This window comes from Semicossyphus pulcher, unplaced genomic scaffold, assembly GCF_022749685.1.
Source record: "Semicossyphus pulcher isolate SPU_LCO1_2020_fin unplaced genomic scaffold, fSemPul1.0.p SCAF_18, whole genome shotgun sequence".
NCBI lineage: Eukaryota > Metazoa > Chordata > Actinopteri > Labriformes > Labridae > Semicossyphus > Semicossyphus pulcher.
Window position 1 is genome coordinate 17,480,527 of NW_027211691.1, and position 25,563 is coordinate 17,506,089.

The window sequence follows — 25,563 nt, forward strand, 5'->3', positions numbered from 1 at the left end:
CAACCACAACGACTTTCTGTATGCAGAAATGGTAGTGAGATGTGGCACGGTTAGAAAGCTCAAGTCTCTTCACATTCTACTTCTCCAGTAACATCTTCACAACCTCTGTCGTCAATTAGGTCGGCCAATCGATTCAGTGTCTGGAGAGATGTATTTACAGCCGCAGTAAGCAGTTTGCAAGCATCAAGGACCTTTAACAAAATTGCCTGTGAAGAGCCAGAGAGAGATATGATGGAGACCCCAGTCGATACGGCTTGCCACTGTGGTCTGGCTACATCCATTTCTAATGCCCGAGGTTTTGATCTCGGTTTGGTAATTTGAGAAAATCTAATTGGGGGTAAAAAGATGCTTGACATTTGAAATGTCAGGCGAACAGTAGCAGAGTTGGAGACATTAGCATGCAGCTGGCCATACATCCAGGAAGCACATGTCATCAGGGCTGTCAGGCCCAGTGGGATTATTTTCTATACATGTGAGGAACACTTAATATAAGACATTGGCTTCCTGCTTCTGGCTATTAACAGATCTATAAATTACATGATAAAAAGCATCTATGATAAGAGTTCTGAAAAAGGAGTAACAACCCATTCGATCAAAAACAGTCCAACCATTAAGCTTAGGGGAAATCATCCCATTCTTTTTCTCCACTGATTTTCCGTCTGCTCTCTATTGTATCTTTCGTATAATGGTCAAAAACATCAAACTAAAATAATACTTACTAAAGTGATAATCTCATAATTTCTCAGTTTTGTTCTATTTGGCGGCACCTTATAGCCATAAAAGGCACATACGTCCCAGATAACCAGACGTCTACGGTTGGCTCCCTCAGTTATAATTTCCTCACTGACGGTCGCTTTCCTTTTTAGAGTGTTTGCCTTCATCTGAGCGTCGAATTTGTTTCTTTGGATTTTCACTTATTTTTGAAGTTGAATCTGTAGTCATCGACCTTTTCTTTGTTTATTCAGCCATAGTAGATTACTGTTTACTCGCAACACTTGCAGAGGCCGGAAAAGCAGCTGCTTAGCTCCGCCTACCCTCTCTGGCAGACCAACCACTGCTGGGTGATGGAAAACACGTCACTAACTGGGCGCCGCTTGTGATTTTTTCTGCGAATGTCGCCACAGGCACTCAGTCTGTAATACTGCAAATGCAAAGGCTTTCATCAGTGGGCCATAGGCTCAATCACCATTGTGTTACCTCATTCTGCGATAGATAGAGACTTAACATGAACATTTACATGAAAATCTTTTAGATTATATCTTCAACCACTGCAAAACGTTGCCCACGATAACTATAATATCATGATAGAGCGATTCTGCGATAATTGATATATAACAAGACAATCATACAATGATGAATCACAATACCTGATTAACTTCTTCTTTGATTTCTGTTCACGTTACCCTCATTCATGTCATAAGCGCCACCGTGAGGAGTCATGGAGTAGTGATGCGGTGAGTAAAACATCGATATTTGGCAACAGCCTATTGATAATTGTATTGCATGAGTCAGGATGACGATATTTTGTTCCACCCCTAATCTGCAGTAGTGTTCCATCATGCAACACAGACTGATTTTTAATACTAGCTGATGCAATTATTAATGTGACGCAATGATATGTCTGTATAACTGGATAATACTGCCAGGGCTGGGTTGATACAGCCTCAATGCAGGGTTCCCAAGACAGAACTATTGAAGCATATGTATGTTATAAAACCCAGTTAATGTCAGCCGTTACATCCAGCAGAGCGGTAGGAAAAACTTTTAGCACTGACTCGGAGTCATGTTTCTGCCCACCTGATAAATATAGGTCCATTATTCACTCTCTCTTTTAAAACTATTCTAATTGTCTGCCTGTGTCTGAGGAACACATCTTGCTCTCTAGCTGCTAAATGCTCCACTTTGCTCAGGAGCGAGTCTCGATCTGTGTCTGCCTGCAGTTTGGAGCTTTGTGAAGAGTGGGTATTTAATGAGCCGAGGTCGCTATAAATCTCCAGAAGAAGTACAAGGGAGCTACAGGTGATCATTTTCAAGTGACCCCTTTAACATTGTGACAGTGCTTTTTCATTGTCATTTGATACATTATTATGGAAATATGGATAAAAGCAGATTAGAAAAACTTTCATGCATCTAAACCTGCACTTAAGAAAGCCTGAGAACATATATGCTACACTATGCACAATATTATAGCAATGTATCCCCATGGTACCTAAAACGTGATAAAGTTAAACCACTACACAAAAACACATCCATTTCTTGTGTAGACACTGGTGACATTGGTTACTACATTGCTGAAACAGACTCAAGCATACGTTTGTGTTTTGGTAGTTTCCCCGTCCTCTTGTACAGTCCATGTTTCCCCCGCTGACGTAGACAAACCACCTCACGTCAACACACAAAACTCTTTCTTGTCTCCTAACATCTCACTCAACTCTCCGCACGTCTTTTTTCTTTCGCTCGGAGGCCTTTTTTTCTCTTCAACTCTGCCTCATGCATTTATTCCTTTTTATCTATTCAGCGTCACAAAGCAGAACCTGTTGATATTTTGTAAAGCCCCCAATGAGTCACTGTATGCTCACTCCGTCCCATTTTCCCACTCTGTTGGTCTCTCTCACACACACTCAAATACACACACAGGGTAGAGCTATTTGAACAGCTGTGCTCTGCACTCTGCATGTTTATTAGTGCCATTGTGATGCTGCTTCTCCTGTCATTTTTACCCCTTCACCCTTTCTAATGTCACTATGGGAAACTATAGGAGAATTCAACGTGTTAATGGTTTTCTGTTGGGGGCTGCACTGAAGAACTGTTGTGAGTGAGGGGCATTTACTCTTTTGGAAGTTTGTGGTTATTGTGGCATCTTTGAAAATTCAACTCAACCTACATTTCTCTTAAAGACATCATTTTAATTCTTCGACTAACAGCAGATCAGTACCAGTCTTATGTCCTTTTCCTAAATGTAGAGCTAAAGCAGATTATCTTAGTTTAGCATGAAGATGTAAACAGGGGAAAAGGCTAGCCTGGTTCCGACCAAAGGTAGCACAATCATCTCGAAAGCTAGCTCACATTTAATATCTTGTTTGTTTATTCTGTACAAAAAAAGATTTTGTCCAGGTAGCACAAACTCGTGGAATATGTTGCCTTCAGAGGGAGCAAGGCTAGCAGTTTCTCCTTGTTTCCTATCTTAATGCTAAGCTTAGTATCTGCTAGCTATAGCTTCATATTTGAAGGGCCAGTTAGGAGCTAATGCCATTATGGTAGAAAGAAAATGCAATTTCGCTCTGTGTCTTTGGAGGACGCTATCCGCTTCTCCAACGGGCCCTGGAAAACCTCCGCCAGGCTACGTAAAACGCATCATCTAGCGAAGGCCAGGGAGCTCGCTAAACTACACTTCCTCGATCTAGGACGCCCGCCTCCGATGTCATGTCTCGTTCAAAATAGTCAGGTTTGAAATGTAGACTGCAGACCCGAAGATTTTTTAGACGATCCACCGGTATAATCTCATCGTATTTCAGATTCTTTTTGGAGCCATTGCCTGCAGCGATAAATGTCCTTGACTGGAAAACGGTAGTATTTCACTCCAGTGTCTTGCATCCCTTTGAGGGAGGGGCGCAATGCACACTGGGTGTTGTTGGAATATAAAATGAGCGAAACCACAAGCTGTTTGTACGACTTTCTCCCCAGCTATGGCGCCAATTTCAAATATTATGGCTTCTATCAATTACAGAGAACACCAGAGACTGCTCCTTTAATAGTCAGATAGGAGTGTGACATTGATTTTCTCATCAACTCTCAGTATGAAAGAGAATAATCCTATTTCCCACAATTTTACACTGTTCCTGTAAACATTTAAGCTACGTGTAAATGGTGAAATTGGCATGCACATACTTAAGTGCGGGCAAACATGCACACCTGTACTCACCTAGAGTTCTGGACATCACCGGCAGGGCTGAGCTCAGGACCAAGATGGACACACAACAACCAATGATCTAGAGATGAGAACAGATCATCAGACTTCAGATCTATCATACATAGGATGTAGTTTTTTTTAGGAGGAAACTGTGAGACGTGTGTGGAACAAGCTAACATGTTCCCTCACATGTGCACACACCACTTGATGTTAAATTGGTTCCACATATTGTACAATTAGTACCTCTGAAGTTGCTCATTACCAAGTTTTCTCAGTTGTCCTTTCAAGCCCTTTCACTGGAGCGTCATGGCTAGTTAACAAGCCTCACCACTCCCAAACTCATTACCAAGTGAATAGGTGCCACTGTGGGCCAAAGAGAGCACACATCCTCCACCCCCCTCCCCAAAAAAACCCCACTCTCCTTCTGATGTACAAGAAAAGGGGGCTTGCACTTTGCCAGTGTTTGCGCAACCCACAAACAAATATTGGACAGATCTACTAAAGCCATTGAGGGGGCCCGGAGGAAAACATTAGTGAGTAGTAGGAGTTCAGAGAAGGGAGGTGGAAGGGGAGAAAAAAGAGGAAATAGATGAAACACAGGGGGTCCCAAACACATCAGCACCTCAGGAGGAATCTCAGCACCCTCGCCCCCACTTCACCCCGCACCCTGCCCCTCCACTCGTCCTTACCGTTGTCATGGTTGTGTCATCCTTCCTGGGAGTGAGGACCTCAAAGACTCGCAGGCTGTAGAAGCCAAGGACCGAGGACACCATCAAGTAGCTGTTCAGCGAATGAATCAAGGAGCAACAACACTTCTCTGCTCAGCAGCTTCACTGAGTCTGCACCTTTTCAGCTACAATAAAAGGTGACGAAACAGCACATCATGTTTTCCGGAAGGTGACCAGCTGAACTACGTCCTGGGTAAACAAAGCTGTCATGACAATGTTGCTCTTGGCCGTGGAGCATGCTGCTTCGGCCACAGACAAAGAGAGCAGGGGGGGGGGGGTCACTGAAAGGATACAACATGAGGATGATCTCTAGCGCCGCTTGAGCCACACCAAATGTGGACAGAGAGGTGTTCCCAATGCCTCGATCCTGGAAGATGAAGGCAGAAAAAATTAGAGTCATCACACAGCAATCTTATATAAACACATCACAAATAAAAAAGGAAAATGGGAAATGACAGCACTGCAGGCAGTTGCACCCACATGCAATTACAGAAATCCTGCAAAGTGAGTGCGCCGTGCACGAAGAATTTCCCCCACTTGAGAGAGACAGAATCAAATTGGCTAAGTAATGAATGGAACAAGATGAAAGAGGCTCTTTTCAAATCACTGTCGATCATACAATATGTGAACAGGTGTTCAAACAAAAACGGCACATTGCTTACGGTAAGGAGAGTGTACTGGCTGAAAGCACGCCAAAAACATAAAAACAACAAAACAAATACTTCAGCAAACACACACGGCGAATAATCCATCCCCCCCCCCCGCCCCCCTTCCTAAACCTCTAAGACCTTTTGAAACCGGAGCAGGGAAAAGGCATACATCTACATACGCTGCACATACCAAGCATCTGTGTTGTCAAATGATAAATATTTGCTTTTGTCGGACTTGGCGCTGGGGTCGATCCTCCGAAGGATCAGCGTGTTGTATAGAGCACCTACAGTACTGTGCATTATGTCTGCAAGTAGGACGTGACCACAGTCTGCTTACTTTCAACCTAGACCGTTAAATACTTCATATTTTTAAGCATAACTTGTTTTATATTTTAAAACTGATTGCTACATATTCAGATCTTGTAGATGGATTAAGTCTATATGATTACAAGTGTAGTATTGATACATAAACCCTCTCATGCATTTGTATCATGTGTACATAGCTGGATATATTTGTTTAGCACTGCCACTTAAACACAGCATTTTGCCATGACATCGAGGTACTGTGCTTAAATACGGAATTAGGTATTACTCAAATACAAATATATATTAAGATATATATTCTGTGGTACTTTTACTTTATTTTCTTATATTTTTATTGTACTTTCTAACCTCTCCTGAGTGTCCTTTTCTTGATTTGTTTTGTAAAAGCGCCTGAAGAAAAAAGGAAAGCCTGGCAGGTTGTTTCATGCCTTTTTATGCAACTGTCATCCTGGGAGCTTACTGCAGAGCCATGGTGCAGTGCTCTTTCTCTCTTACACGGGGAATTAGCAGACAGCATCTGATGTAATTTATTAATGGAGGGAGGGCGGGCGTGCATTAAGACTGTGTGTGTGTGTGCGCACTCGCGATATGCGTGTATGCGCGCGCTTTGGACAGCTAGCTTTCACAGCGCGCCTCCTTTCAACTCTTACTTCTTTTCATTCCAGTAGCAGGAACGGTGATGGAGTGTGTGTTTGTGTGTGTCAGACGGAGGGAGGGGTCTGCGTGTGTGTGTGGACGGGGGGGGCTGGTAGATTAGTCTGTGCTGCCTGCTAGGACTCTTTCAGCAGACACGTTGCATTTGTTGCTTGTAAGATTAGCACCTTGCAATACCTGCACAGTGAAAGGTCAACACTGTGTATTAGCCTGCAGATGACCGTTTGACCTCAGGTGGGTCCAGAAAGTAATCGACACTTTTTTTTTTAAACTTAATGTCCTTAAACATAGAAAGCAAAGGTGACAAAGAATATCATTATACTTTCATTTAATATTTCATGTTACTTTTTTCCACTGTAGCCCCCTATAAACCCTTAATATCCACTTATTGTATACCAGATATTCCCCCCGAGCTACCACGTCTCTAATGAGTCGGTAAAAGAAGCAGTCATGAAAATACAGTAAATATAATACATAGAAGTGCTATTAAATTCAGGGTTCTTAAAGTGCCTGAATAAATGAGTAGATACCAACATACTACAGCCAGTAAGACCATCATAAAGACAGTTGTTTAAAGAGGGGGTATTATGCTGTTTCACATTTTAAGACATATACTGTATATAATGTTGGATGTCCAGACTAAACGTGGGTGAAGTTTCAAATCTGTAGGTAAAAGTATGTTGGAGTAATCCCCAGGCTTCTCAGCTCAGTCTGCTGTGAACGCCAGGTTTCACACAGTTTTTGTGATGTCACAAAGTGCAGCCTCAGAAGGCTTCGGAGAGCTGGCCAATCAGAAGAAAGCTGGCTTGTAGGGGTGGTGTTTCTTAAAAGGGACAGAGCTGACTGAGTCGTTTCAGGCAGAGGCTGTGTGAGGGCCTGCACAGAGCACCAGTGTGAGAAAACTGCTAATTTTTCTATGCTAAGCTACTCCACAGGGATCACAGAGTGAAATATGAAGCTTGAAATTAGCATAATACCCCCCTTTAATGTCCAGTTAATACGGACATCAGTGCACATCAGCAGGTTAACAGTAAAGTGTTTATCCCAAAGACCTTCCATAATTGATCAGTTTATTGAATACCTGGTCATTAATTTAATTCTCAGTCACTCTAACAGTACACACAACTATTAATCTATTCATTAATAAATGTCCCACTGGATGTCCACCCATATTGTAGCTGTATCTTTAAACATTTAAGTAATTAAAGCGATGAGTTATGCTTTCTTTACTTTTGGCCATGTATTTAATTCCCCTTCATCTTGCCATAAAAATGACATCATTTATCTCATTTTTTTAAGCTGTAGAGCCACGGACATTTAATGTGCAAAGAGTGGAACAACAGTAGTCCCAGTGGTGCATTCGTTCTCACTGAAAGACCATCCTGTCAAATCAGTCTTCATTTCAGGGATCAGTTTCTCTTCATTATTTTGAAATAAAAATGAGACGTGTGATGTTGAGATGTCTCACCCTAAATGGGAATTAATGTTCCCCTCTTGCTCTGCTAACCTTACTGGATTTTAAGATTAATTCACATCTTTTTATCATGGCCAGATTAGATATTTTCATTTTTACACTCACTTATTAACAAAAGTTCAGAGGTCATAGCCTCAGTATGCACGCCTGAAGTTGTTCCCTGTGAGTTTGTGTGTGTTTAGAGAAGGCAGGTTTAGTGAGGTGAAAATTGCCGTCCAGTTGCACCTAATGGTCCATTTTACAAAATACAGTGTCAAGTGTGGCGGCGACCAAAGAGAAGGGCCCGCAGTAACTATTTTATTGGTCCCTCTTAGTGCTTGTTCATCAAGCTGTAAAACACCGTGTCCTTTGACAGAGGCGGCTCCGGTTCCCCTCCTCTGCATCCTCCTCCTCCCCTTCTTGTTGTTTCTACTCTGCATTCTAATCTCCATCCACCTGCTTCTCCTCCCTGCTCTCTCCCTTCGTCTGCGCTCATCATCCTTCACCTCCATCCTCTGCTGTGTAAAAGGCAACTGCTCAGTATGCTAAAGACTACGGCGGGATGCTTAGAGGGAAGGGAAGACAAACATTGACAGGGCACTTCCATTGTGCGCTCCCCCCATAACAATCAGCGCGTCGGGGCCTCATTTGACTTTCCCACAGTCTGAGTCTCTTTCCTCCAGCAGTACCTCCTCCAGACCTCAGCCCGGCCGCTTTCTACACTTCTTTATATCACTCTCTCCCCTCTGTGCTTATCTCCTTCCACAGTGTGCGGGTAACTGCGGGGGAATTTCTGTGCTAGAGGGGCAGAGACTTAGAGAGTTGGAGGGCAGGGTTAACGGGGTGAATAGATGGATATCATATCAGTATCGATTGTTTTGGAGGACGAGACCTTCCCCCCGCCCCTCGTAGCGCTCTGAGATCAGAGGTGTGGCATCCATCCAGCTCAACAAACGCGTAAACCATTTAGTGGGGCCACACTGTCAGGGAGGACAGCTTCAAGCTGCATGACAAGTGTAATTTGGGGGATTTTCTGCAATGTGTCATGCCAAAGAAAACATCTCTGCTCAATAAAATAATTGGAATGTCGAGGGCAGCTCTGTCAGATGCCCGCGAGACGAGAAATGAAATGAGGGAGAAATAGGATACATTATGTTGCCCCCCTCTCAGACAAGAATGCAACCACAAACGCACACACGCACACACACACGCGGCCCTCTGTCACTGCAGAGGAGATGAGATGAGATAAGGAGAGCTTAAAACACATTGCATGTTAGGCGGAGATGAGAATCTCTGTCAGTTTGCCTCACAGTGAGAGCCCTCTACCTGGCCCTGTCTACCGCTGCAGGAGGGAGGAAAAGCAGCTTATTCACACAGTGTGGACTTGAGACACGTAGCGAGCTCATTGAATCCGCACACGGCTGTGAAATGACTTTCAATGAGCTTCCAAAACAAAACCAGGGGCACAAGGTTGGGGTCTGATTAACATCTGCTCGGGCCTTTTATTCCAACATGCATCTGGGCATATCCGGAATTTGATTTATGTCACCGCCAGGAACATGGCAGGTCTGATAGTCAGGCTCTTCTGCAGTTTACAGTCTGGGTGTGTGTGTGTGGGAGGGGAGGGTTGAAATGTAGGCTTACTGTGGATCCCTTGGGCATGGCAGTCTCATCCACGAGAAGGTAGAGGATATTGAATGCCACCATAAGAACGGAGATTGTCTGCAGACGGAGAGGAAGGTAAAGATTTGTTTACACATGACATGGTTATAAAAAGATTGATCTAATCCTCATAGTATCCGGCTTCATGATATAATTGAATTGTTGGGGCCTGGCTGATCCGTAAGAATGGTTATGCATAATAACCACCTTGTGATTGTAAACTGTTCCAACATTAAGCTTTCTAAAGCCTGAACAATGTGGGGGTTGTTCGGTGCACGTGCCATGCCTCTCACATGGCCCTTTTTCCGCCTTATACAACGATATCAGACGGCATAAACAGTGTTCCCACACTATAATCTGTTGAAAATCACAGTTGTTGCAGGTGGCTATTCAGCATTGTCTTAAACAGCTATTAAACAAAAGTAGTTTCCACACCCAGACTACGTGGGGAAGCTGTCAGAGGATGGGGTTTGAGGTGTAGGGTGTTAGTCCCCGTGGCCACCTGCCAGGCTGAACACGCCATGAGTAAACAGTTTGAGCTTAATGATAGGTCACTCACCGTTCCTGAGAGCAGGATCAGCATCACTATGGGATACAGCAAGTTCTTCTCCCAACCTGATGCTTTCTTTCTTCTCTCTGAATGAGACAAATGTGACATTATTAATCCGAAGAAATTTACGACAAGCAGCTTTTTAATAACAAGATCCAGAGACGAGCTGAACTCCCCCTCTACAGACCACTGTCGGTTAATTAATATGTTCATCAAAACAACCTCAAGCCCTGTGGCTTTATTTACCGGGGTTGTACAGGTGGGTTCGGTAAAACACATCACAAATGTGTGTATCAAACACTATCTCACCTCTCATCGAAACCACCCCCTCCAGGTAACACCCATATCATAACCTTTAAAAATAATGCTCTTCCTCTTTAATTAGCCACACTCGTCATCGCCTTAATTAGTGGAAACAATAATAAATCCTGGATGAAAAGAAAAGCATCAAAATGAGTTCTGTGATTTATATTTTGGTCAGATTGTGTGTGTGTGTGTGTGTGTGTGTGTGTCCAAACCAGATGAAAGTAGGAGTTTATATCTTCCATCTTCCTCTTATTTTAACAGCTCATCCGTCATGTTTGTAGACGGTGCTGACAGACTTTACTATGAACTGACTGCACTTTATCTTCTCTTATGGACATCCTCACCCCCCTTACTCACTATGTGTATCTGACTGCCCTCCAGTCCTTGCCATATTGACTTTCTTTCTCCATTTCCAACCTTGTTAGTCCTCCTTATTCTCAAAGTGCACCCACCCTGCCTGCCCGAGAAGTTTGCCAAGTGCACTTTATATGCACCATCCTTCTAAATTAATGACATCACTAAAAGGCTTGCTACAATATAAAGTTTGCATCTTGTCCAATATCCTAAGTGCCTTTGTGCCCCTCCTCCCCCCACCCCCACCCGGCTCCCCAAAAGGCTCAGGCCTCATTTATAATATCCTAAAATGGATGGAAAATTATCAGGCAGTTCTGGTCCAAGTCCAAATTAAGAAATTAAGGCAGACGGGAAGAAAGCGGCCGCCTGTCAGCAATATGCAAAAAGCAAACTTCTTGGCATTTATTTCCGAGGCAATTCAAGGTCTCAAGACAAAATATTTCAGCCCTGTCACGGAGTACAAATACTTACCCAATTTATTCCTATGATTCCTGACGTTGTCCAGTTCCTTATTGAGCTGGTGAGCAAAGCTTCCTCGAGTGTAAGCGTATGTGGACGATCCTGCAGAGACAGAAACCATTAAAGTTAATGACACATGTTGTAGGGCTGCGTGATACTGAAAAACATAGCAACAACAGCTTTTTGTTCTGCCACATTTATTGCGATTTTTCATACATATAAACAATAATTCATACTTGTTATTATTTGGGACTTTCAAGTCTATTTTCATCTGACAAAACAAAATCTCTCTCCTGATTTTAACACTTAGTTCAGCCATATTCAGCGACTCTGACAGCTGCATGAAAAAGTAGAGAGAGTTCAGGTTGAGTGACGATGTTCAAATGTATGTTTCATCAGTGTGATCAGCTCTGTGGCGGTAACTCGACTGGACGACGAAAAGCTCACAGTCTCCTACTTCCTGTCAGCACACAAAACTCATGCCGTGTGTGCGCTGCTGGTGTAGCCGCCAAAAGTAAACACTCCGCGGCACTTCCGCTCCGTGAACAGTTCGTTTATTCAGCCACAATGTTAACGAGCACCGGGACGAGGTGCCGCTAATAACCGCGGACCCACTGCAGGCGACCAATTCGCCTAAACTCGCATCATTTTCTTTAAACGCATGATCATGACAGAATGAGGGAGAAAAGCTGTTTAAAAGTGGCGCCACTTGCCTGGTTCGTGTCGCTAGGTATCCCAGCATGCTTTGAGCAGCGAATTGGCCACTTGCAATTCAGAATGAATCGGGCCATGTGAGTTCGCTTTCAGTGTGTCTGCACTGTTATACCGGGACGAGGTGCTGTTAATAACTGCAATACTCTCACACTTATAAACCACGCAAGGTGATAACCCCGCCGATATGATCTGTGACGGCAGCCGCGTCATGTGCTTGTTTACATTTTACATGTAGGTGACACAGGGAACAAATATTTTTGAAGACACATTTTTCCAGAGAAGGAATACATCAGAATGTCAAAAAGCCCATAATTTTTCTTGTTGTTGATTGAAAATGCCAGAAAACACAAAGAAAAAGAAAAATTGAGGAGTTTGAACTGGATATTTTTTTTGTCATTTTTTGCCTGATTAAACAACTGCAATCAATTATAAAAAAAGCAGAATCACAAACTATTTCTGTAATCAGATAAGCACCACTTCTGCATCAGTGTACTGCATCTTTCAGACCACATAAAATTCAGTTTGAAAGCAGTGTTTTCATTTCTCAAGCAGCGGAAACATCAAATCAGATAAAAAAAACAAAGGATGATGTCTTAATTAAGAGGATGTTAACTCCTCACTGTATTTGTTTTATGGTATTTGACTTATCTTTATTAAGAAATCCCATCAAAACAAGCGATCCCTCTCCGAACATAACAAATGTGATCTCAAACAAGTAAAAATAATCTCTTGTGTCAGGAGCTGTCTCGCACATGCCACGACTGGTCGAGTGGGCTGGAGAAGACAGCAAGGGATTCTCCAGGAAAACCACAAGGCCGGCTCATTTAAGGCTAATTTATCTATTTTACTCTGTTTTCCTTCCAGGTTGACGCACTAGCATAGAGGCCCCGTGGAGCCAAAGTGGAAGAGTATCCATTTGCATCCCCTGGGGTGATTGGCAGATCAAGACCAATTAGTTCAGTGTTACACCGTTACTAGCGTGCAATAAAAATACCATCTTTCATCTTTGTTACAGGAGTGACGGACCAATCACTTTGATCAAACCGTTTTCTTCCCTCTGTTATTATGACACGCCCTGTCTGGATGGCTGTAAGTAGGCGAAAGGAGAGAGCGAGACGGGGAGAGAGAGAGAGTAAGCAGTGTGTCTGTGCCCTCGCAGATACCTGTCCCCGGATCTAAAGAGGGGAAAGTTTGAACCCTCCGAGCTAATGCAGTCACAACACAACAGGAAATGTCACGGACAGTTCAAGCACTCTTTTGCTCCACAGACGAACCGAGCAATGCCTCGGGGAAGCCAAGTCTGCTCAGCCGCAAGTAAATTAATCCATCACCTTTTTGCATAACATGAGCCTACCCTTCACTGAGGCTGATAAATCATTGATCACATGAATAGCAGGCTTGTAAAAGTCATGAAAAATAGGCGAACAAACTAAAACAAAGAACAATATCATCACTTGTTTCAGGCTGCAGAGGGAAACGGTGAGAATTCAACTGCAGTATCTTCGATGACATCACTCCTCCAGACTGAAGTTAAATATATCCTTCTCTCCTTCTGCTGGCAGCATCAAGTAAAGGGCTGAATTACAGCGCGGCAGAGATGCTGAGTGAGGCTTCTGGCAGCCAGGAGGGCCCGGAGTAATTCAACGTATCCTCTCCAACCTTCACCACAGTCGAAAAATTACGTCATCCACACATATGCTAAACACCACGCTGAGGCATCAGAGGCACCGGCAAGGTCATCGTGCCGCATAGCATCTGGACCGGCACTCTGTTGCTCTGCTATCAGCAGATTAGGGTTTGAGAGGGCAGCGTGGACAGGTGTGAATGCCACCATGCCTGTACTGCAGAACACTTGTGTAGTCAGGTTACTGGACTGTGCTTTAACAATCTCTTCTAAGCAAATAAGAGATGCAGCAAAGTTCCTCCAGCAGTGACTTCATCACCACGGTTCTTCACAAGGTACTGATTTGATTTTTCAATTGTTTCTTTATTTTCCTGGAACTTTCTATCCATCTTTAGATAATGCTCAGCTAATGACATTGTGTATCATTATTCTTTCAGAAGTTTTCAGTTGGGGAGTAATCTACTGTATATTCTTTTTCAATTAAGCTCTGGCTTCCAACATTTACGAAAACTATAATCAAGATAAAACGGTTATTTTTTGCCAAATTCTGTTTCACAATGATGCACTTGTTTTGTCTTGTGTATCATTAATCCAGCACACCCTTTACATTAATAGTGACTTAATTAAAAACCCTAACTGCATTCACATTGCTTCAGGCACACTGTATTATCTTATTGTCCAGATTGCCGTGTTTTGTCTTTGACAACACTAACAAATTTGCTAAACCATATTTCATTTCTTGTGAGTTAATATAATTGTAATGAATGGCATTTGATAATGTCTCATAATGATTGCAGGCCCCTGAATTGAATAATATATATCATGGGGGTGAGAATCTCAGGGTAACTTACAATACGATACGATACGTGGCCCGCGATAACGATGATATCCCGACAGAGCAATTCTGCGATAACTGATTTATTGCAAGATAATCATATAACAATATGTCATCTGATTAACTTCTTCTTTGGCCAACTCATTTACATTCACGTTACCCTCATTCATGTCATAAGCGCCACCGTGAGGAGTCATGAAGTAGTGACGTGGTGAGTCAAAATGGCAGGGAAATCTGTTAAGAGTGCCGTATGTTTGTAAGTTAAAATATCGGTATTTAGCATCAGCCAATCGATTATTGTATCGCACGAGTCAGGACGATGATATACTGACGTATAGATATTTTGTCCCACCCCTAAAATATATATTACAATATATTGTCTTGTAACAACCACATTTTACTACTGTGTTAAATAATTGTGTACCCAATATTGACTGATTTACGCCATAATCAAGCAGTCCTACTGGGTGCAATGCAGCTGATCCTTAATTGTTTCGGGTCTCATGTTAACTAAGTTTAAATTCTCCACAGAATTCGGCCAACACAACCACTACCAGGCTTCATGTGGATCAGACAGGATGAATAACAGTGAGTAAGAAACTTGTTAAAAATATTCCTCAGAAGTTAAATGTTTATCTGACAGTCCAAGGGGCATGACTCTAAACATATTAGCCCCATTATACTCTGGACAAAGCAAACAGTCAAACATGTTCAATCAGCCGATTTAAGCCATTACCTTCTGATCTGCAAAATTTAAAAATATCAACGCTATCATTACAAATGGGCAATTACATGTACAGGGAGCACAACAAAGCGCCAGATGTGTAAATAAACGCTGATGCATCAACTGATGTGGCTCAACAGCGCACATCTACAAACACAAACTGGGTAAGAGGATAATCTGCTGGAGGAGCTGCATGCAGAGCGGACACAGGTGAAGCAAGGAGACAACATTGCTCGCCTCTGGAGTGTGTCCTGTGAACTGTTCCTGAACTGACGTCTGCTCAGCGCTCTCTGCAGATCAAAGGAACGCCACTCTGGCCTTTAGAGTGTGTGTGAAGGCTGAGTGTGTGAATGTACATACAGTATGTGCATAAAAACATTCATGTCCTTCTTAGCCTCTAATTCCCGCCTTTTTTTTTTACAGGCTAAAGAGGATTGCAGCTCAGGCCTCAGAGCACACATGAAGTTGTTGACCATTTTTTTGGCCTCACAGAGACTTGTAAAGATCAAACACTGTCGCAGATGATAAGGAACAGATTACAATTATTCTATCAGTAACTTCAAAGCGGGGGAGTGTGGAATGAGCCCTAAGGAACCATACGCATTGGTGGCAGTCTATGGAGGTGACCGGCGTACCATTCGAAAACATGCCCATTATCAGGAAGCCATCTCCCTTACCACCCTGGTTTGAAAGGACGCTCATCCCCTTCCTTCACTCGCATCTGTACTCTCGGTTGCGTGCTTGAGTTAATATTAAAGTAGCTTTTGGAACTCGGCCTGAATACTTCCTGCTTTTTAAGAACGCCAAACAAGGAATTTGGGAACACAGAGGTCTGGAAATGCAGGCTGAAAAAATAACGTCTTCAACAACCTTAAACTCTTTAAACTTTTCCTTTGAGTCCAAGAAAAGCACGAGGCTCCTGGTCTCCTTTTCAGGAGTCACTGAAAAGTCGCTTTAATGTCCACAGGACCGAGCCAAAAGTTCTTATAAAAGATTTCATTTCCATCCTATTACCCGGGCTGCCATTCTAGGCCTCACATTAAATGAGGCAATCATTTCGCCTGCAGTGACAGTGGCTCTGCAGTGTCTTAAATGGATCCTTAAAAACTTCCTTAACGTAAAATATGGTCCTGGCCGCGGTGGCCGCTTCACCCTTTAAAAGAAAGTTACGAGAGTAAGACAGTGGTGGGGAAAGGCCAGTGTCGGGTGTGTGGATTTTTCTACTGGTGTCTGTGTATGTCTATCTGTGTGTGAGGTGTGTGTGTGTGCACGGCTGAATTTTCAATGCTAATTGATTCCAGTGTGGCGTGCTCCATCACACCCAATAGGGCAGTCAACCCCTCTCCTCTCCTATAATGTGCCAACACGTCTCCCACAGACATACCGTTTAATCTCCTCTGAAGGGCTTCCTCCTGCAAATGGATGCAGTAAATCTGCTCATCCAGGTCCTCCAGGATCTAAAGGGGAGGGAGCAGAGGAGGAAGAGATGAAATGGGTTATAATTAGGCCCAAAGTGGGACTGGAGAGATGGCAGATGGGAGGATGAGTTGGTGATGTATTTGTAGTCCTCTGTCGCACTTCTAAGTGGCCGAGTGAAACAGATTAAGATTGGAGGAGCAGCGTGGCTTTAAGTTTCAGGTTCAACTGTGTGTTTAAAATAAACTTCTAGCTTTAAATTTGTACTTAAAGCTCCTGTGAGGAGTTTTTTAATGGTTATGAAACAGACTGAAATTGTTTCTGATTACTCTTTATGAGCTACAAAAGCAAACCAGACCATCAGCGAGGAGATTGATTATTTCTATTTAGTTATTTTGAATGCCTGAAACTGCTGCCGGGGGGGGGGGTTGGTGTCAGACGAAGCGTTTAACTGCATGCTGCCTTTGTTTACATTTTTCAGGGCAAAACTTTAAAGTGAGCGATACATATGACTGTTAAAGATAGCAGGGTGAGATTTATTGTTAAAAACCACCACTTAAGCATGTACAGGACAAAATCAGCACACAGATAAGAGGTACTGCTTTGTCCACAGGGGGCGCCAAAATCAACACAAACAGAAAGTCCCTCACAGCAGCTTTAACTGAACTATAAATATTGCTTATTGCTTAATATCACTTACTGTTGGCTTCACTAGTAACTGGCCCATGACGCTGAACATCCTGGACAATCCCACAGGAGTGCACACTACAAATGAGACAGAAAACAAGGTGATCAGCTTGATTGATGTTACTTTAATCAACCGATATATTTTTGTTTTTTTTCTGGACATATGAGAAGAAATTAAATGGCTTACTGAGTAACAGCAGTCCTCCCATCAGTGATATGCAGGAGTAGAGGTATGGTAGGTAAAATTCCCAAAGATCTGCAGAAAAAATATTGAAAATATATTTGAAAAAAAAGGTAGAAAATAAACAAGAAACTGTTTAAACTCCATGCACAACAACAATTTGTCTCTTCTGCATTATTTGTTAAGGGACTAAACAAACAGCTTGCAGCTCATGCTACACGCACAAACATATAGCAAAAAAACAGTGCATCTTCCAAACAAGTGTATCTTCAAAAATGTTGAACTATTTCTCATAAATACCAAGTGTCTCTTAATAATGAGAGAAAAATAAATGTCACAGAATGCTTTAAAAACGTACCGTAGAGTGACTCCATACTGGCTGCATCATTGTCAATGAGTGCTGAAGCCACCCACACAATGCCCAGGATGAGTAAAGCCAGCAGGAAGAGCATCACAAAGGTCTCCAAAATGCGTGCCTTAATGCCCTGACAGGAAAAGGGCACAGAGGAGAGATCTAATCAGACAAGGCTAATACAGTATATAAAACATAAGGATGTTATATAAACAAATGTGCAAAAAAGCCAGGAGTCTATATTTCCCACATCAAACTTTTAAACACAAATCAGGAGTCATTTACAAGACATGTCCCTCCTCCTCCTGCATCCTGTCTCACTCATATTAAACACCATCATTTCCATTCACAGCACACAAACATGACATAAACGCTCCCACAGATTCCTGTGTAAAACAGCTCTTTTATACACACATATTGTGGTCTATAAAGTGGCTCTAACCGGGGCTGGTGGTTGCAGAGGTGAAATTAAAAAGGGTAAGGAGGGGAGCGGGGGGGTGCTCGAAGGAGCATGAAGCCTGGCTGGGCCAGCTACTGTCTGCGATCAAGAGCAGGCCTCCCATCTGGGGCAGATTAGTCGCTCCCTTAGCACCACGGTCGTGTCCCGGGCCGTGCAGACGAGAGGGTTTTGGGGTAATTTGGGTTTTCCGGGTCACAAACTGCTGAGTGGTTAATAAAGTCCTCCTCTACCTGTTCACACAGTTTCCATTTCCCCCCCTGCTGGAGAGCCGAGCTGTCTAGCACTGTGAGATAGATAGGCTCTCTCATACACATGTCAGCTCGGCTACCAGGCGCGGGATAACAAGGGCTCTCTGCCTTTGGAGAGCTGCTTAAATTAGGCACATATGAGCAATTTGTTACCAGCTAACATAATGGCTGTGCGGTTGCTGTTCAGTATTTGCCAACAGGTAGATGAAGGAGGTCTCTCTTTGAAAGTCGCCCCTGTTAATCAAGTGGCTGTAGAGAATGGAAATGGTTTCAATTGTGCAGATTAAATCAGACAAGGCTTCGTTTTTTCCCAACACAGCTCTAACTTCACATCCAAACCACCTGTCCTTTAGCTTCTGCCGTACTTCTCTTCCATGCAAACTAATATATATTCCTTCCTTATTGACTCGCTGTTGTCTCTTTTGCAGACATCTTTCTGACAAACAGCATACAGACCTTCATGGCTCACAGACATTTTTAATGTCTGCACATGATCACCAAACCACTCAGTTCGAAAGTCCCCTGCAGCATCCTTTCGCTATTACTGAGCAATCTCTCGCCTCTCGCCTCCTCTTACGGTGATTTTATGGAAAAGCCTCAGTGAGTGATTGTGGAATTTTCTAGCACAACAGGGAGGAGAAGTGGGCAGGGTCTGGAGTGCCCCAGTGTGGCCACGGTGGACACTGCAGCCACTCGACAGGTAATGTTTGATCGGGTCTTATTTTGACTGAATATATAAAATTAAGACATACATCACAGTGATAACATACCTTAACGGACCCGTATACACATAGTTACTGATGCCATAAACCCCCCACTCAATGAAGATCAATACAGTAAAATTAAAGAGTAATATAGCCACAAATCTGACACAGACATTACATTTTGCTGACGGCCTCATGCTCTTCTGCACACAGAGTTCACTAGATGCTTTCTGCAATAGCTCGACTGGGCAGTGGGGAAAACACCGAGAGCAGGAGAGGAGAGAGAAATGGATAGAGAAGAAATAAAGAGAGAGAACAACAGAGAGAGAGACTGGTGGAGGAGAGGAGTCAACGTCTGAGCGCATCTCATTCCCCGGAGGTAAGAGAGGTGAGAGAGGAATGCTTTCAGGGACTTGAGCCACGTCCCACACGCGCTCTCTTAAGGATGCATCAGGACGAGCGGGAGCCAGAGGCGGGACGTGCGTCCGCTCAAGCGCACCAGTCCACCTTAACAGGCTGCCCATGCCATGCTGAAGGTGTATTCCCTTTAGATAGGTCGCTCAATCATTTATAAGACTCAAATCATTACCCATTCAGATCATTTAGGGCAAAGGCAATGCTTGTCACCTCCCTTACTATCATCCCTGGCTCGCTGGAAGAACAATCCTCTGCGTCAGACGTGATTTGACCGTGCAGGAGAAAGAGGACGCTGGTCTCATTGATCGGTCCACATGCATGACTTAGCACACTGAAAGTCTTACCTATTACTGCAATAGAATAAAGCCCTTTGTTTCCATCACAAAGGTAGAGAAGGGTGAATATGGTATAAAAATAGGAGAATCCAACTAACCTATTATCACTGATCAGAGATAAAACTGTCAACTGGTGAAGGAAGGCAGCAAAAAAAGAAAAAGACCTGAGCCTTGGCATCCAGAGCGCCCGCTGAAAGTTTCTATTCTTGCCATTCTAAATGTGTAACTACCTCTAAATATAGCAGCTCTGAAATATTCAGCATCCCCTGATCCTCACACCGACATCGAGTGAGGGGCTGCTTAACTGCAGCTATGCTCGAACAAGGCTGGAGAGACTTCCAAGAAATGGAAGCGTGTAGTGGCCAGAGAGGGAAAGTAACCGCTTCATATGCAGCAGCAAACAAACATGCATGAATTCACGTACGCACACGCACACACACACACACACACACACACACACACACACACACACACACACACACACACACACACACACAGGACCAGCCGAGTAAATCAACCTCTAAATCCACCCAATTACACAAAGCCGCAGAGGGCCTGGAAACAGTTCACAAGCTTCTTTTTTTTTTCCCGCCTAGCTTGTGCTGCAGAAAAACTAAAGCCCAATCTGGTTCACCGTCTTTGATGTAGTGCTACGGCCGGTGAATCCAGCAGAGAGTTCACCTCTGAAAGTGTGAGAGAGAGATGATTTTTGGATGTTGTTGGGGGAGAGAGAGAGAGAGAGAGAAAGAAATCAGACAAAAGGAGGAGAGTTAGGTCATGCAGGAGCTTCCTAGTTGCCGCCATCAATCCTTAGCAGGTCAGCAGGCGGTGGCAGAGATCATCCCGCAGACCATCCTTCTGCTCACTGTCAGGGGCGTGTGGAACAAGGGCCAAGAGTGTAATAACCGAGGGAGGGGGCAGGGTCCTTTTTTTCCCCCCTACCTAGCAAAAAGGGCTGCCCTCTTTGCTAAAGACGTGCCAGATGCCCAGGGACCTTATTAGTGTATCCTTCAACCGGTCGGCCGCAGCGCAATGACCGTGTCAGAGACAGAAAGCAGAGGAGAGGGACACTCCCCTGTAAAGCTGCACAATCAACTTCTAAAGACTCTTAATACGGCTTCTTAATAAAGCACTGATGACACGAAGCCGCTGAACACGATCGGCATCACGTCGTATGGTTCAAACCGAAAGAAGGCGGGAAAAAGGAGAAAAAAAAACATTGATTAAAGTTTAGTAACTTGGTTTTTGGGATGTGAATTAAACGTCCGGTTTCCCTGCTGGTTTCACGACTGATTCCCCAGATGAGTCAGAAAACTCAAAGAGATTAAATGAAGGAAGTAGCTTCAGTACTTTCTGATGTTTGCAGAGTTTTATTTGACATCCTACAGTGACCACAGCTTGTTCTGGTTACAGAGAGGTGTCAGACTGATGCGTCTTCAAAGAATGAATGACTGTAAAAGCAGAAGATTAGAACCTAGTAGCCTATAAGGATAATAGTCCTCCCTACTTTGAGTTAAATAAATGAGCTGTAGTAATTCAGTTAACATGCTTTAAAATCAAGAAAAAAAAGTGAATACTTGTGTCGGAAAATGAGCTGCGCTTCAGAAGTTCTCACTTAGTTTAGAAAAACTGAGTCACGAGAGGCGCGTAAAAAAAGAAATCCTGAGCAACTCGCTTGTTCCTTTTTAAATTCCCAGCTCGAACTAATATGTTGCCATGGCAACGAACATTGTAACAGGCAGCTTTAGGGAGACATTGTGACCTTAAAGGAAGGTATGTAAACACCACTTTATATTCTCCGGCTGGCCCTGCCCGAAAGAAGGCCTGGGAAAAATGTCTGCATGTGCAGGAGATTTGAAATAAATATCCAGGCCCCCATTGTGGAGCTCCAACAAAGACGAGTATCTTAGTAACACCACGCGGGGTTTGCTCGGCGAGACGTTTTCTCTCTCTCTCTCTCTCTCTCCCCCACCTCCCCTCCTCTCCCTCCACAATAAACACACTTCTCATCATTGGCGGGTTAGGGCTTAGGATGAGATTGATGAGGAGTTTCTTTAACTACCAGATGAAACCTGTTGGCCCTTCGCTGGGTCAGTCGGGGGGTCAGACTCGTTCCAACTCGTTTCAGGATCAAACACATTTCAGAGGACTATTCACTGCAGAGCGTTCTTTACACTATTTATATTGTTTCTTAATGCGAAAAACTAATTCTAGAAAACCTAACATTTAAAAAAATAAAAGGAAGTTCTGCATAGTTTTTTTAACAATAGTTGTTAGTAACTCGTTTAATACAATCATTATAGCTTAAGAAAGTAAGATTAGATTACACTACAAACAGACCAGAACAGGTCATCAATCTGTACCTTGATCTAATAGTTTGTGAGTTAATATAGCTTCAATATACCACTCTCTATGTACAACTATTATGCAGACTTAAGATATAAATAGAAGTCTGAACAAAGGCTGTCAGAGCACACTGATCATCTTAATAAGGATGCAGCTCTTATCATTCTAATGCCATCTACTGGTAGAGTGAAGACAACTATAACAGCTAAGTGAAATTAATGCTAAAGTGGGCTTTAAAGGGCCCTAAACTGGGCTTAAAAGCTTCCAAACAACACCTAATGCGTCCCTTTGAAGGCTGCTTTTCATGCAAGACGCAACAGCAAAAACTAAGAGTGGCACAACATGATCAGAACCAAAAGACCTGAACCACACGCCGACCTTTAGCGGCCTCAGTGATGCAAAGATTTGAGAACACAGCAGTAAAAGTGGGAGACATTTTACAGCAGCAAATAAAGCCGGATCATAACATCTGACATCAAGAGCCTAAGTCGCTCTGATACATCCACAATTTGGACAATTTGTGAAACTATTAATCACCGAGGTGACAGAGCCTCTGAAGAGGTGAACAGTTAACATTAAAAAAAAACATCCACATTTCCATCTTTATTCTGGTGGCGTCTTTTAGTACATCGTCAAAAGTAAACACGGCCACATGAAAAGGCTGACTTGGAGCGTTAGCAGTGAAATTCATCATTCACTTCATTTCCGCAGTCAAAAGGACCTCGCAGTGCCATAACATTAGCCCAGGAGGTTAAAATGCCACATAAAACCTTATGACATTGTGCTCTAATGCTGTTATTAGGAGACGGATAATATCACATTATAAAAAAGGGGGATCTGTGTTTTACATTCCTCTCGCTGTTGGCCGCATGATCGACTCTGCAGGCGGCTCCGCTTTTATTTAAAAGGTAAAGCAGGGGTTGTCACCTCCACCCCTTCCATAGCAAACACACAATATATACCGAGAAGTGCAGCTCAACACTGAACAGTGCTTCCTCTGAGCAAATTTATGGAAGATCAGTAGCGAGAAACAGTCTCGCAGGAATGAAAAAAGAACAAAAAGGAGAAAGAGGCCCGCGTCCCGCTTCCTACACGTCAGGGCCGAAAGAGAAATCCAACCGAAACAAATTAGTGGGCTGAGGAAGAAAAGAACTGGCGATACACTACAGTACAGACTAATTTTTATGTCCTTTTGCCAGGAGGGACATAAACCAGAAAGGTTTCAAACTGTGACACAGGATAGAGGTGTATTAAAAGTAAATCTTTCCCCCTCCATTTTGCGAGGCTCTATTGTGCTGTCATGTTGCTGCCACTTTATGGACTTTTGGAATACGAGCTCCCAGCCTTCGTTTTTTGGGGGTAATCAATTAAACGAGGAAGTTCGCTGAGCCTTACAACTCGATTATTAGCCTGTCCTTTTGAAGTTTTATTTTAGGGGGCTGGGGAGGGGGTGACAAGGAATCAGGCTTTAAATCAGTGGGGCCGATGCAGCAGTGTTGAAGCGTTTGCAGCCCGTGGCCTTATTGGAAGGGTTTGTCAGGATGTGGCGCTGGGCGAAGTCCAGATTCAGACTTTCATGGTTAATGAGCTTTCCGCGGTGGCAGTTACAGTCAGTGGCGTGAGTCAGGGAGAGGGCAAGGACTAGGCACCTGCTGCTGCTGCTTTGGCTGTTAAGAGGAAATCCCTTGCATGTAAGGCAAAATAATACATCAACACAAAAGACAGAAAATAAACAAAGTTCCCCCCTAACTCCAGGTTCATAAATCACTGAAGTACCAGCACCACAAAAACTGGATGATTTTCAAGATGACTGTTCTCCAGAGTTTTACAGTTTGTTCCAGATTTTGGAAGCCCAGCAAAGTGAGACACGTTCTTATTCTTAAAGCTGTTTTTTATTAGAAGTGGTGACCTTGTGTAACACAACGAACCAAAATGAAAATGATGCTAATGTACCTTTTTGGATCCTGCAAATCCCTCAGATTCCAAGAAGAAATAGGCAAAGGGCATCAGGACAAAGAGGCAAAGGTTGGAGAAGAGCGACACCAGGTTCCACAGACCTGCAGAGACCAAATACATATAAGAAGGTACACATGCACAAGCTATATTTTATAAGTCTACAGTCAGTCCAATATTTTAATGTGAGAATGTGATTATTTCTAAAGTGTCCTTTGAGAATTAATAATATGTAGTTGTAAGGGGAGTTGTCAACACCATGTTTTATCTGACAAGTAAACCTCCCATGTCCAAGTCATGGACTCTAATGCCCCCTGGTGGCTGTTGCAGCACCACACACCCTTACCCTATTGGTAAACACAGACACTGATGTATTACTTCGTCTGCATAAATGACAAAGTTAAAAACTGAGCTGATATTTTAGTTAAATAAATAAAATAAATTCTGCAAGTCACCACCTGTTTTAGGAATACAAATACAGAATTTCAGAATAGTTGTGATGCCTCTACAGCAGACAAGTGCAACACAAGTCCTGCAGGGACCTCTACTGTGCAAAGAAATGCATGTCAATGTGCACTCTCCAGCATCACTTGTATTGCTCAATTTTGAATTAAGTGACGTTTGAAGAAAAAAAAAAGTTTTCTCTGAGAAAAAAAACCCTCAATAATGTTTGAATGAAGCTTTATTCAAACAATAAAGCTTTTAAATTGTTAAAAGCCACTATTCTCTTTTAAAGTTGTCATTACCAGTTGTGAACACAACAAAGAGAGGGCCACATTATAAAATTCAATATGCTGTGGTGCTTTCTGTATTAAGACAAAAACTTGCTGCATATAACTTAAGAGTTAGACAAGAAGGTACATTTTAAATCAAAGCAAAAGTGAAACAGATCCATAGAGTTTGGACAGCCCGGTCTATTTATATCATCTTTAGTCCTGTGTTTTAAGAAGTAGTTTTCTAAGTAAAACTCAAAGCTTGAAACTTCAACAATACTTTTCCTTTTTTGGAGTATCTCAGTTTAATTTTATTGCATTTTAAAGGAATTATGTTATTTCACATTGTTCCAATACATCCAATACATAACATGAAACTGATGTCGTGCAAAGACAATTTATAGCTGTTGCTAATTCTAAAGACTTTTCCATAGGAACTCTTCATAGTCCCTGAACACGTGTTCCTGCCTAATCTTTCCTATAGCACTACAATAAAAAGGGTGCTAATGAAATGGTGTGGCCGAGTAACAGTGCAAGCATGAATAACATTGCTGGTTCGAGTGTTTATAATAACGTGTCTATATAAGTTTGATGTTTGATATCAAATGAGATGAAATGTGTCAGACGCATCAATTCACCATCTCATCTTCTGAGTCACCAATTTCCCCTGCCTCCAAAATGTTCTTAATGCATGGGTCAGAGTATACGTCCTACGTTCCATATACATAGGCTACAGTCCTCGATGTGGCCGCCTCAGGCTCGTCTATTTGCCGCATCATCCTCACTCTTTCTTCCCCTGTTTCC

The 25,563-nt window shown here is 43.0% G+C and overlaps 1 protein-coding gene across 1 annotated transcript in view; it reads right to left on the reverse strand.

Moving 5' to 3' along the window:
* The window catches only part of lmbr1 (limb development membrane protein 1), a 36,340-nt gene that overhangs the window by 4,317 nt on the left and 6,460 nt on the right, over positions 1-25,563 (reverse strand). The window contains exons 5-15 of the mRNA XM_069667538.1: positions 24,047-24,150; positions 17,590-17,716; positions 17,238-17,306; positions 17,064-17,128; positions 16,332-16,404; positions 11,063-11,152; positions 9,941-10,017; positions 9,364-9,441; positions 4,932-5,005; positions 4,600-4,690; positions 3,923-3,989 (exon numbers count right to left, since the gene is read on the reverse strand). Coding sequence (XP_069523639.1) covers positions 3,923-3,989; positions 4,600-4,690; positions 4,932-5,005; positions 9,364-9,441; positions 9,941-10,017; positions 11,063-11,152; positions 16,332-16,404; positions 17,064-17,128; positions 17,238-17,306; positions 17,590-17,716; positions 24,047-24,150 — 915 coding nt within the window. The remainder of the gene's footprint in view (positions 1-3,922; positions 3,990-4,599; positions 4,691-4,931; positions 5,006-9,363; positions 9,442-9,940; positions 10,018-11,062; positions 11,153-16,331; positions 16,405-17,063; positions 17,129-17,237; positions 17,307-17,589; positions 17,717-24,046; positions 24,151-25,563) is intronic.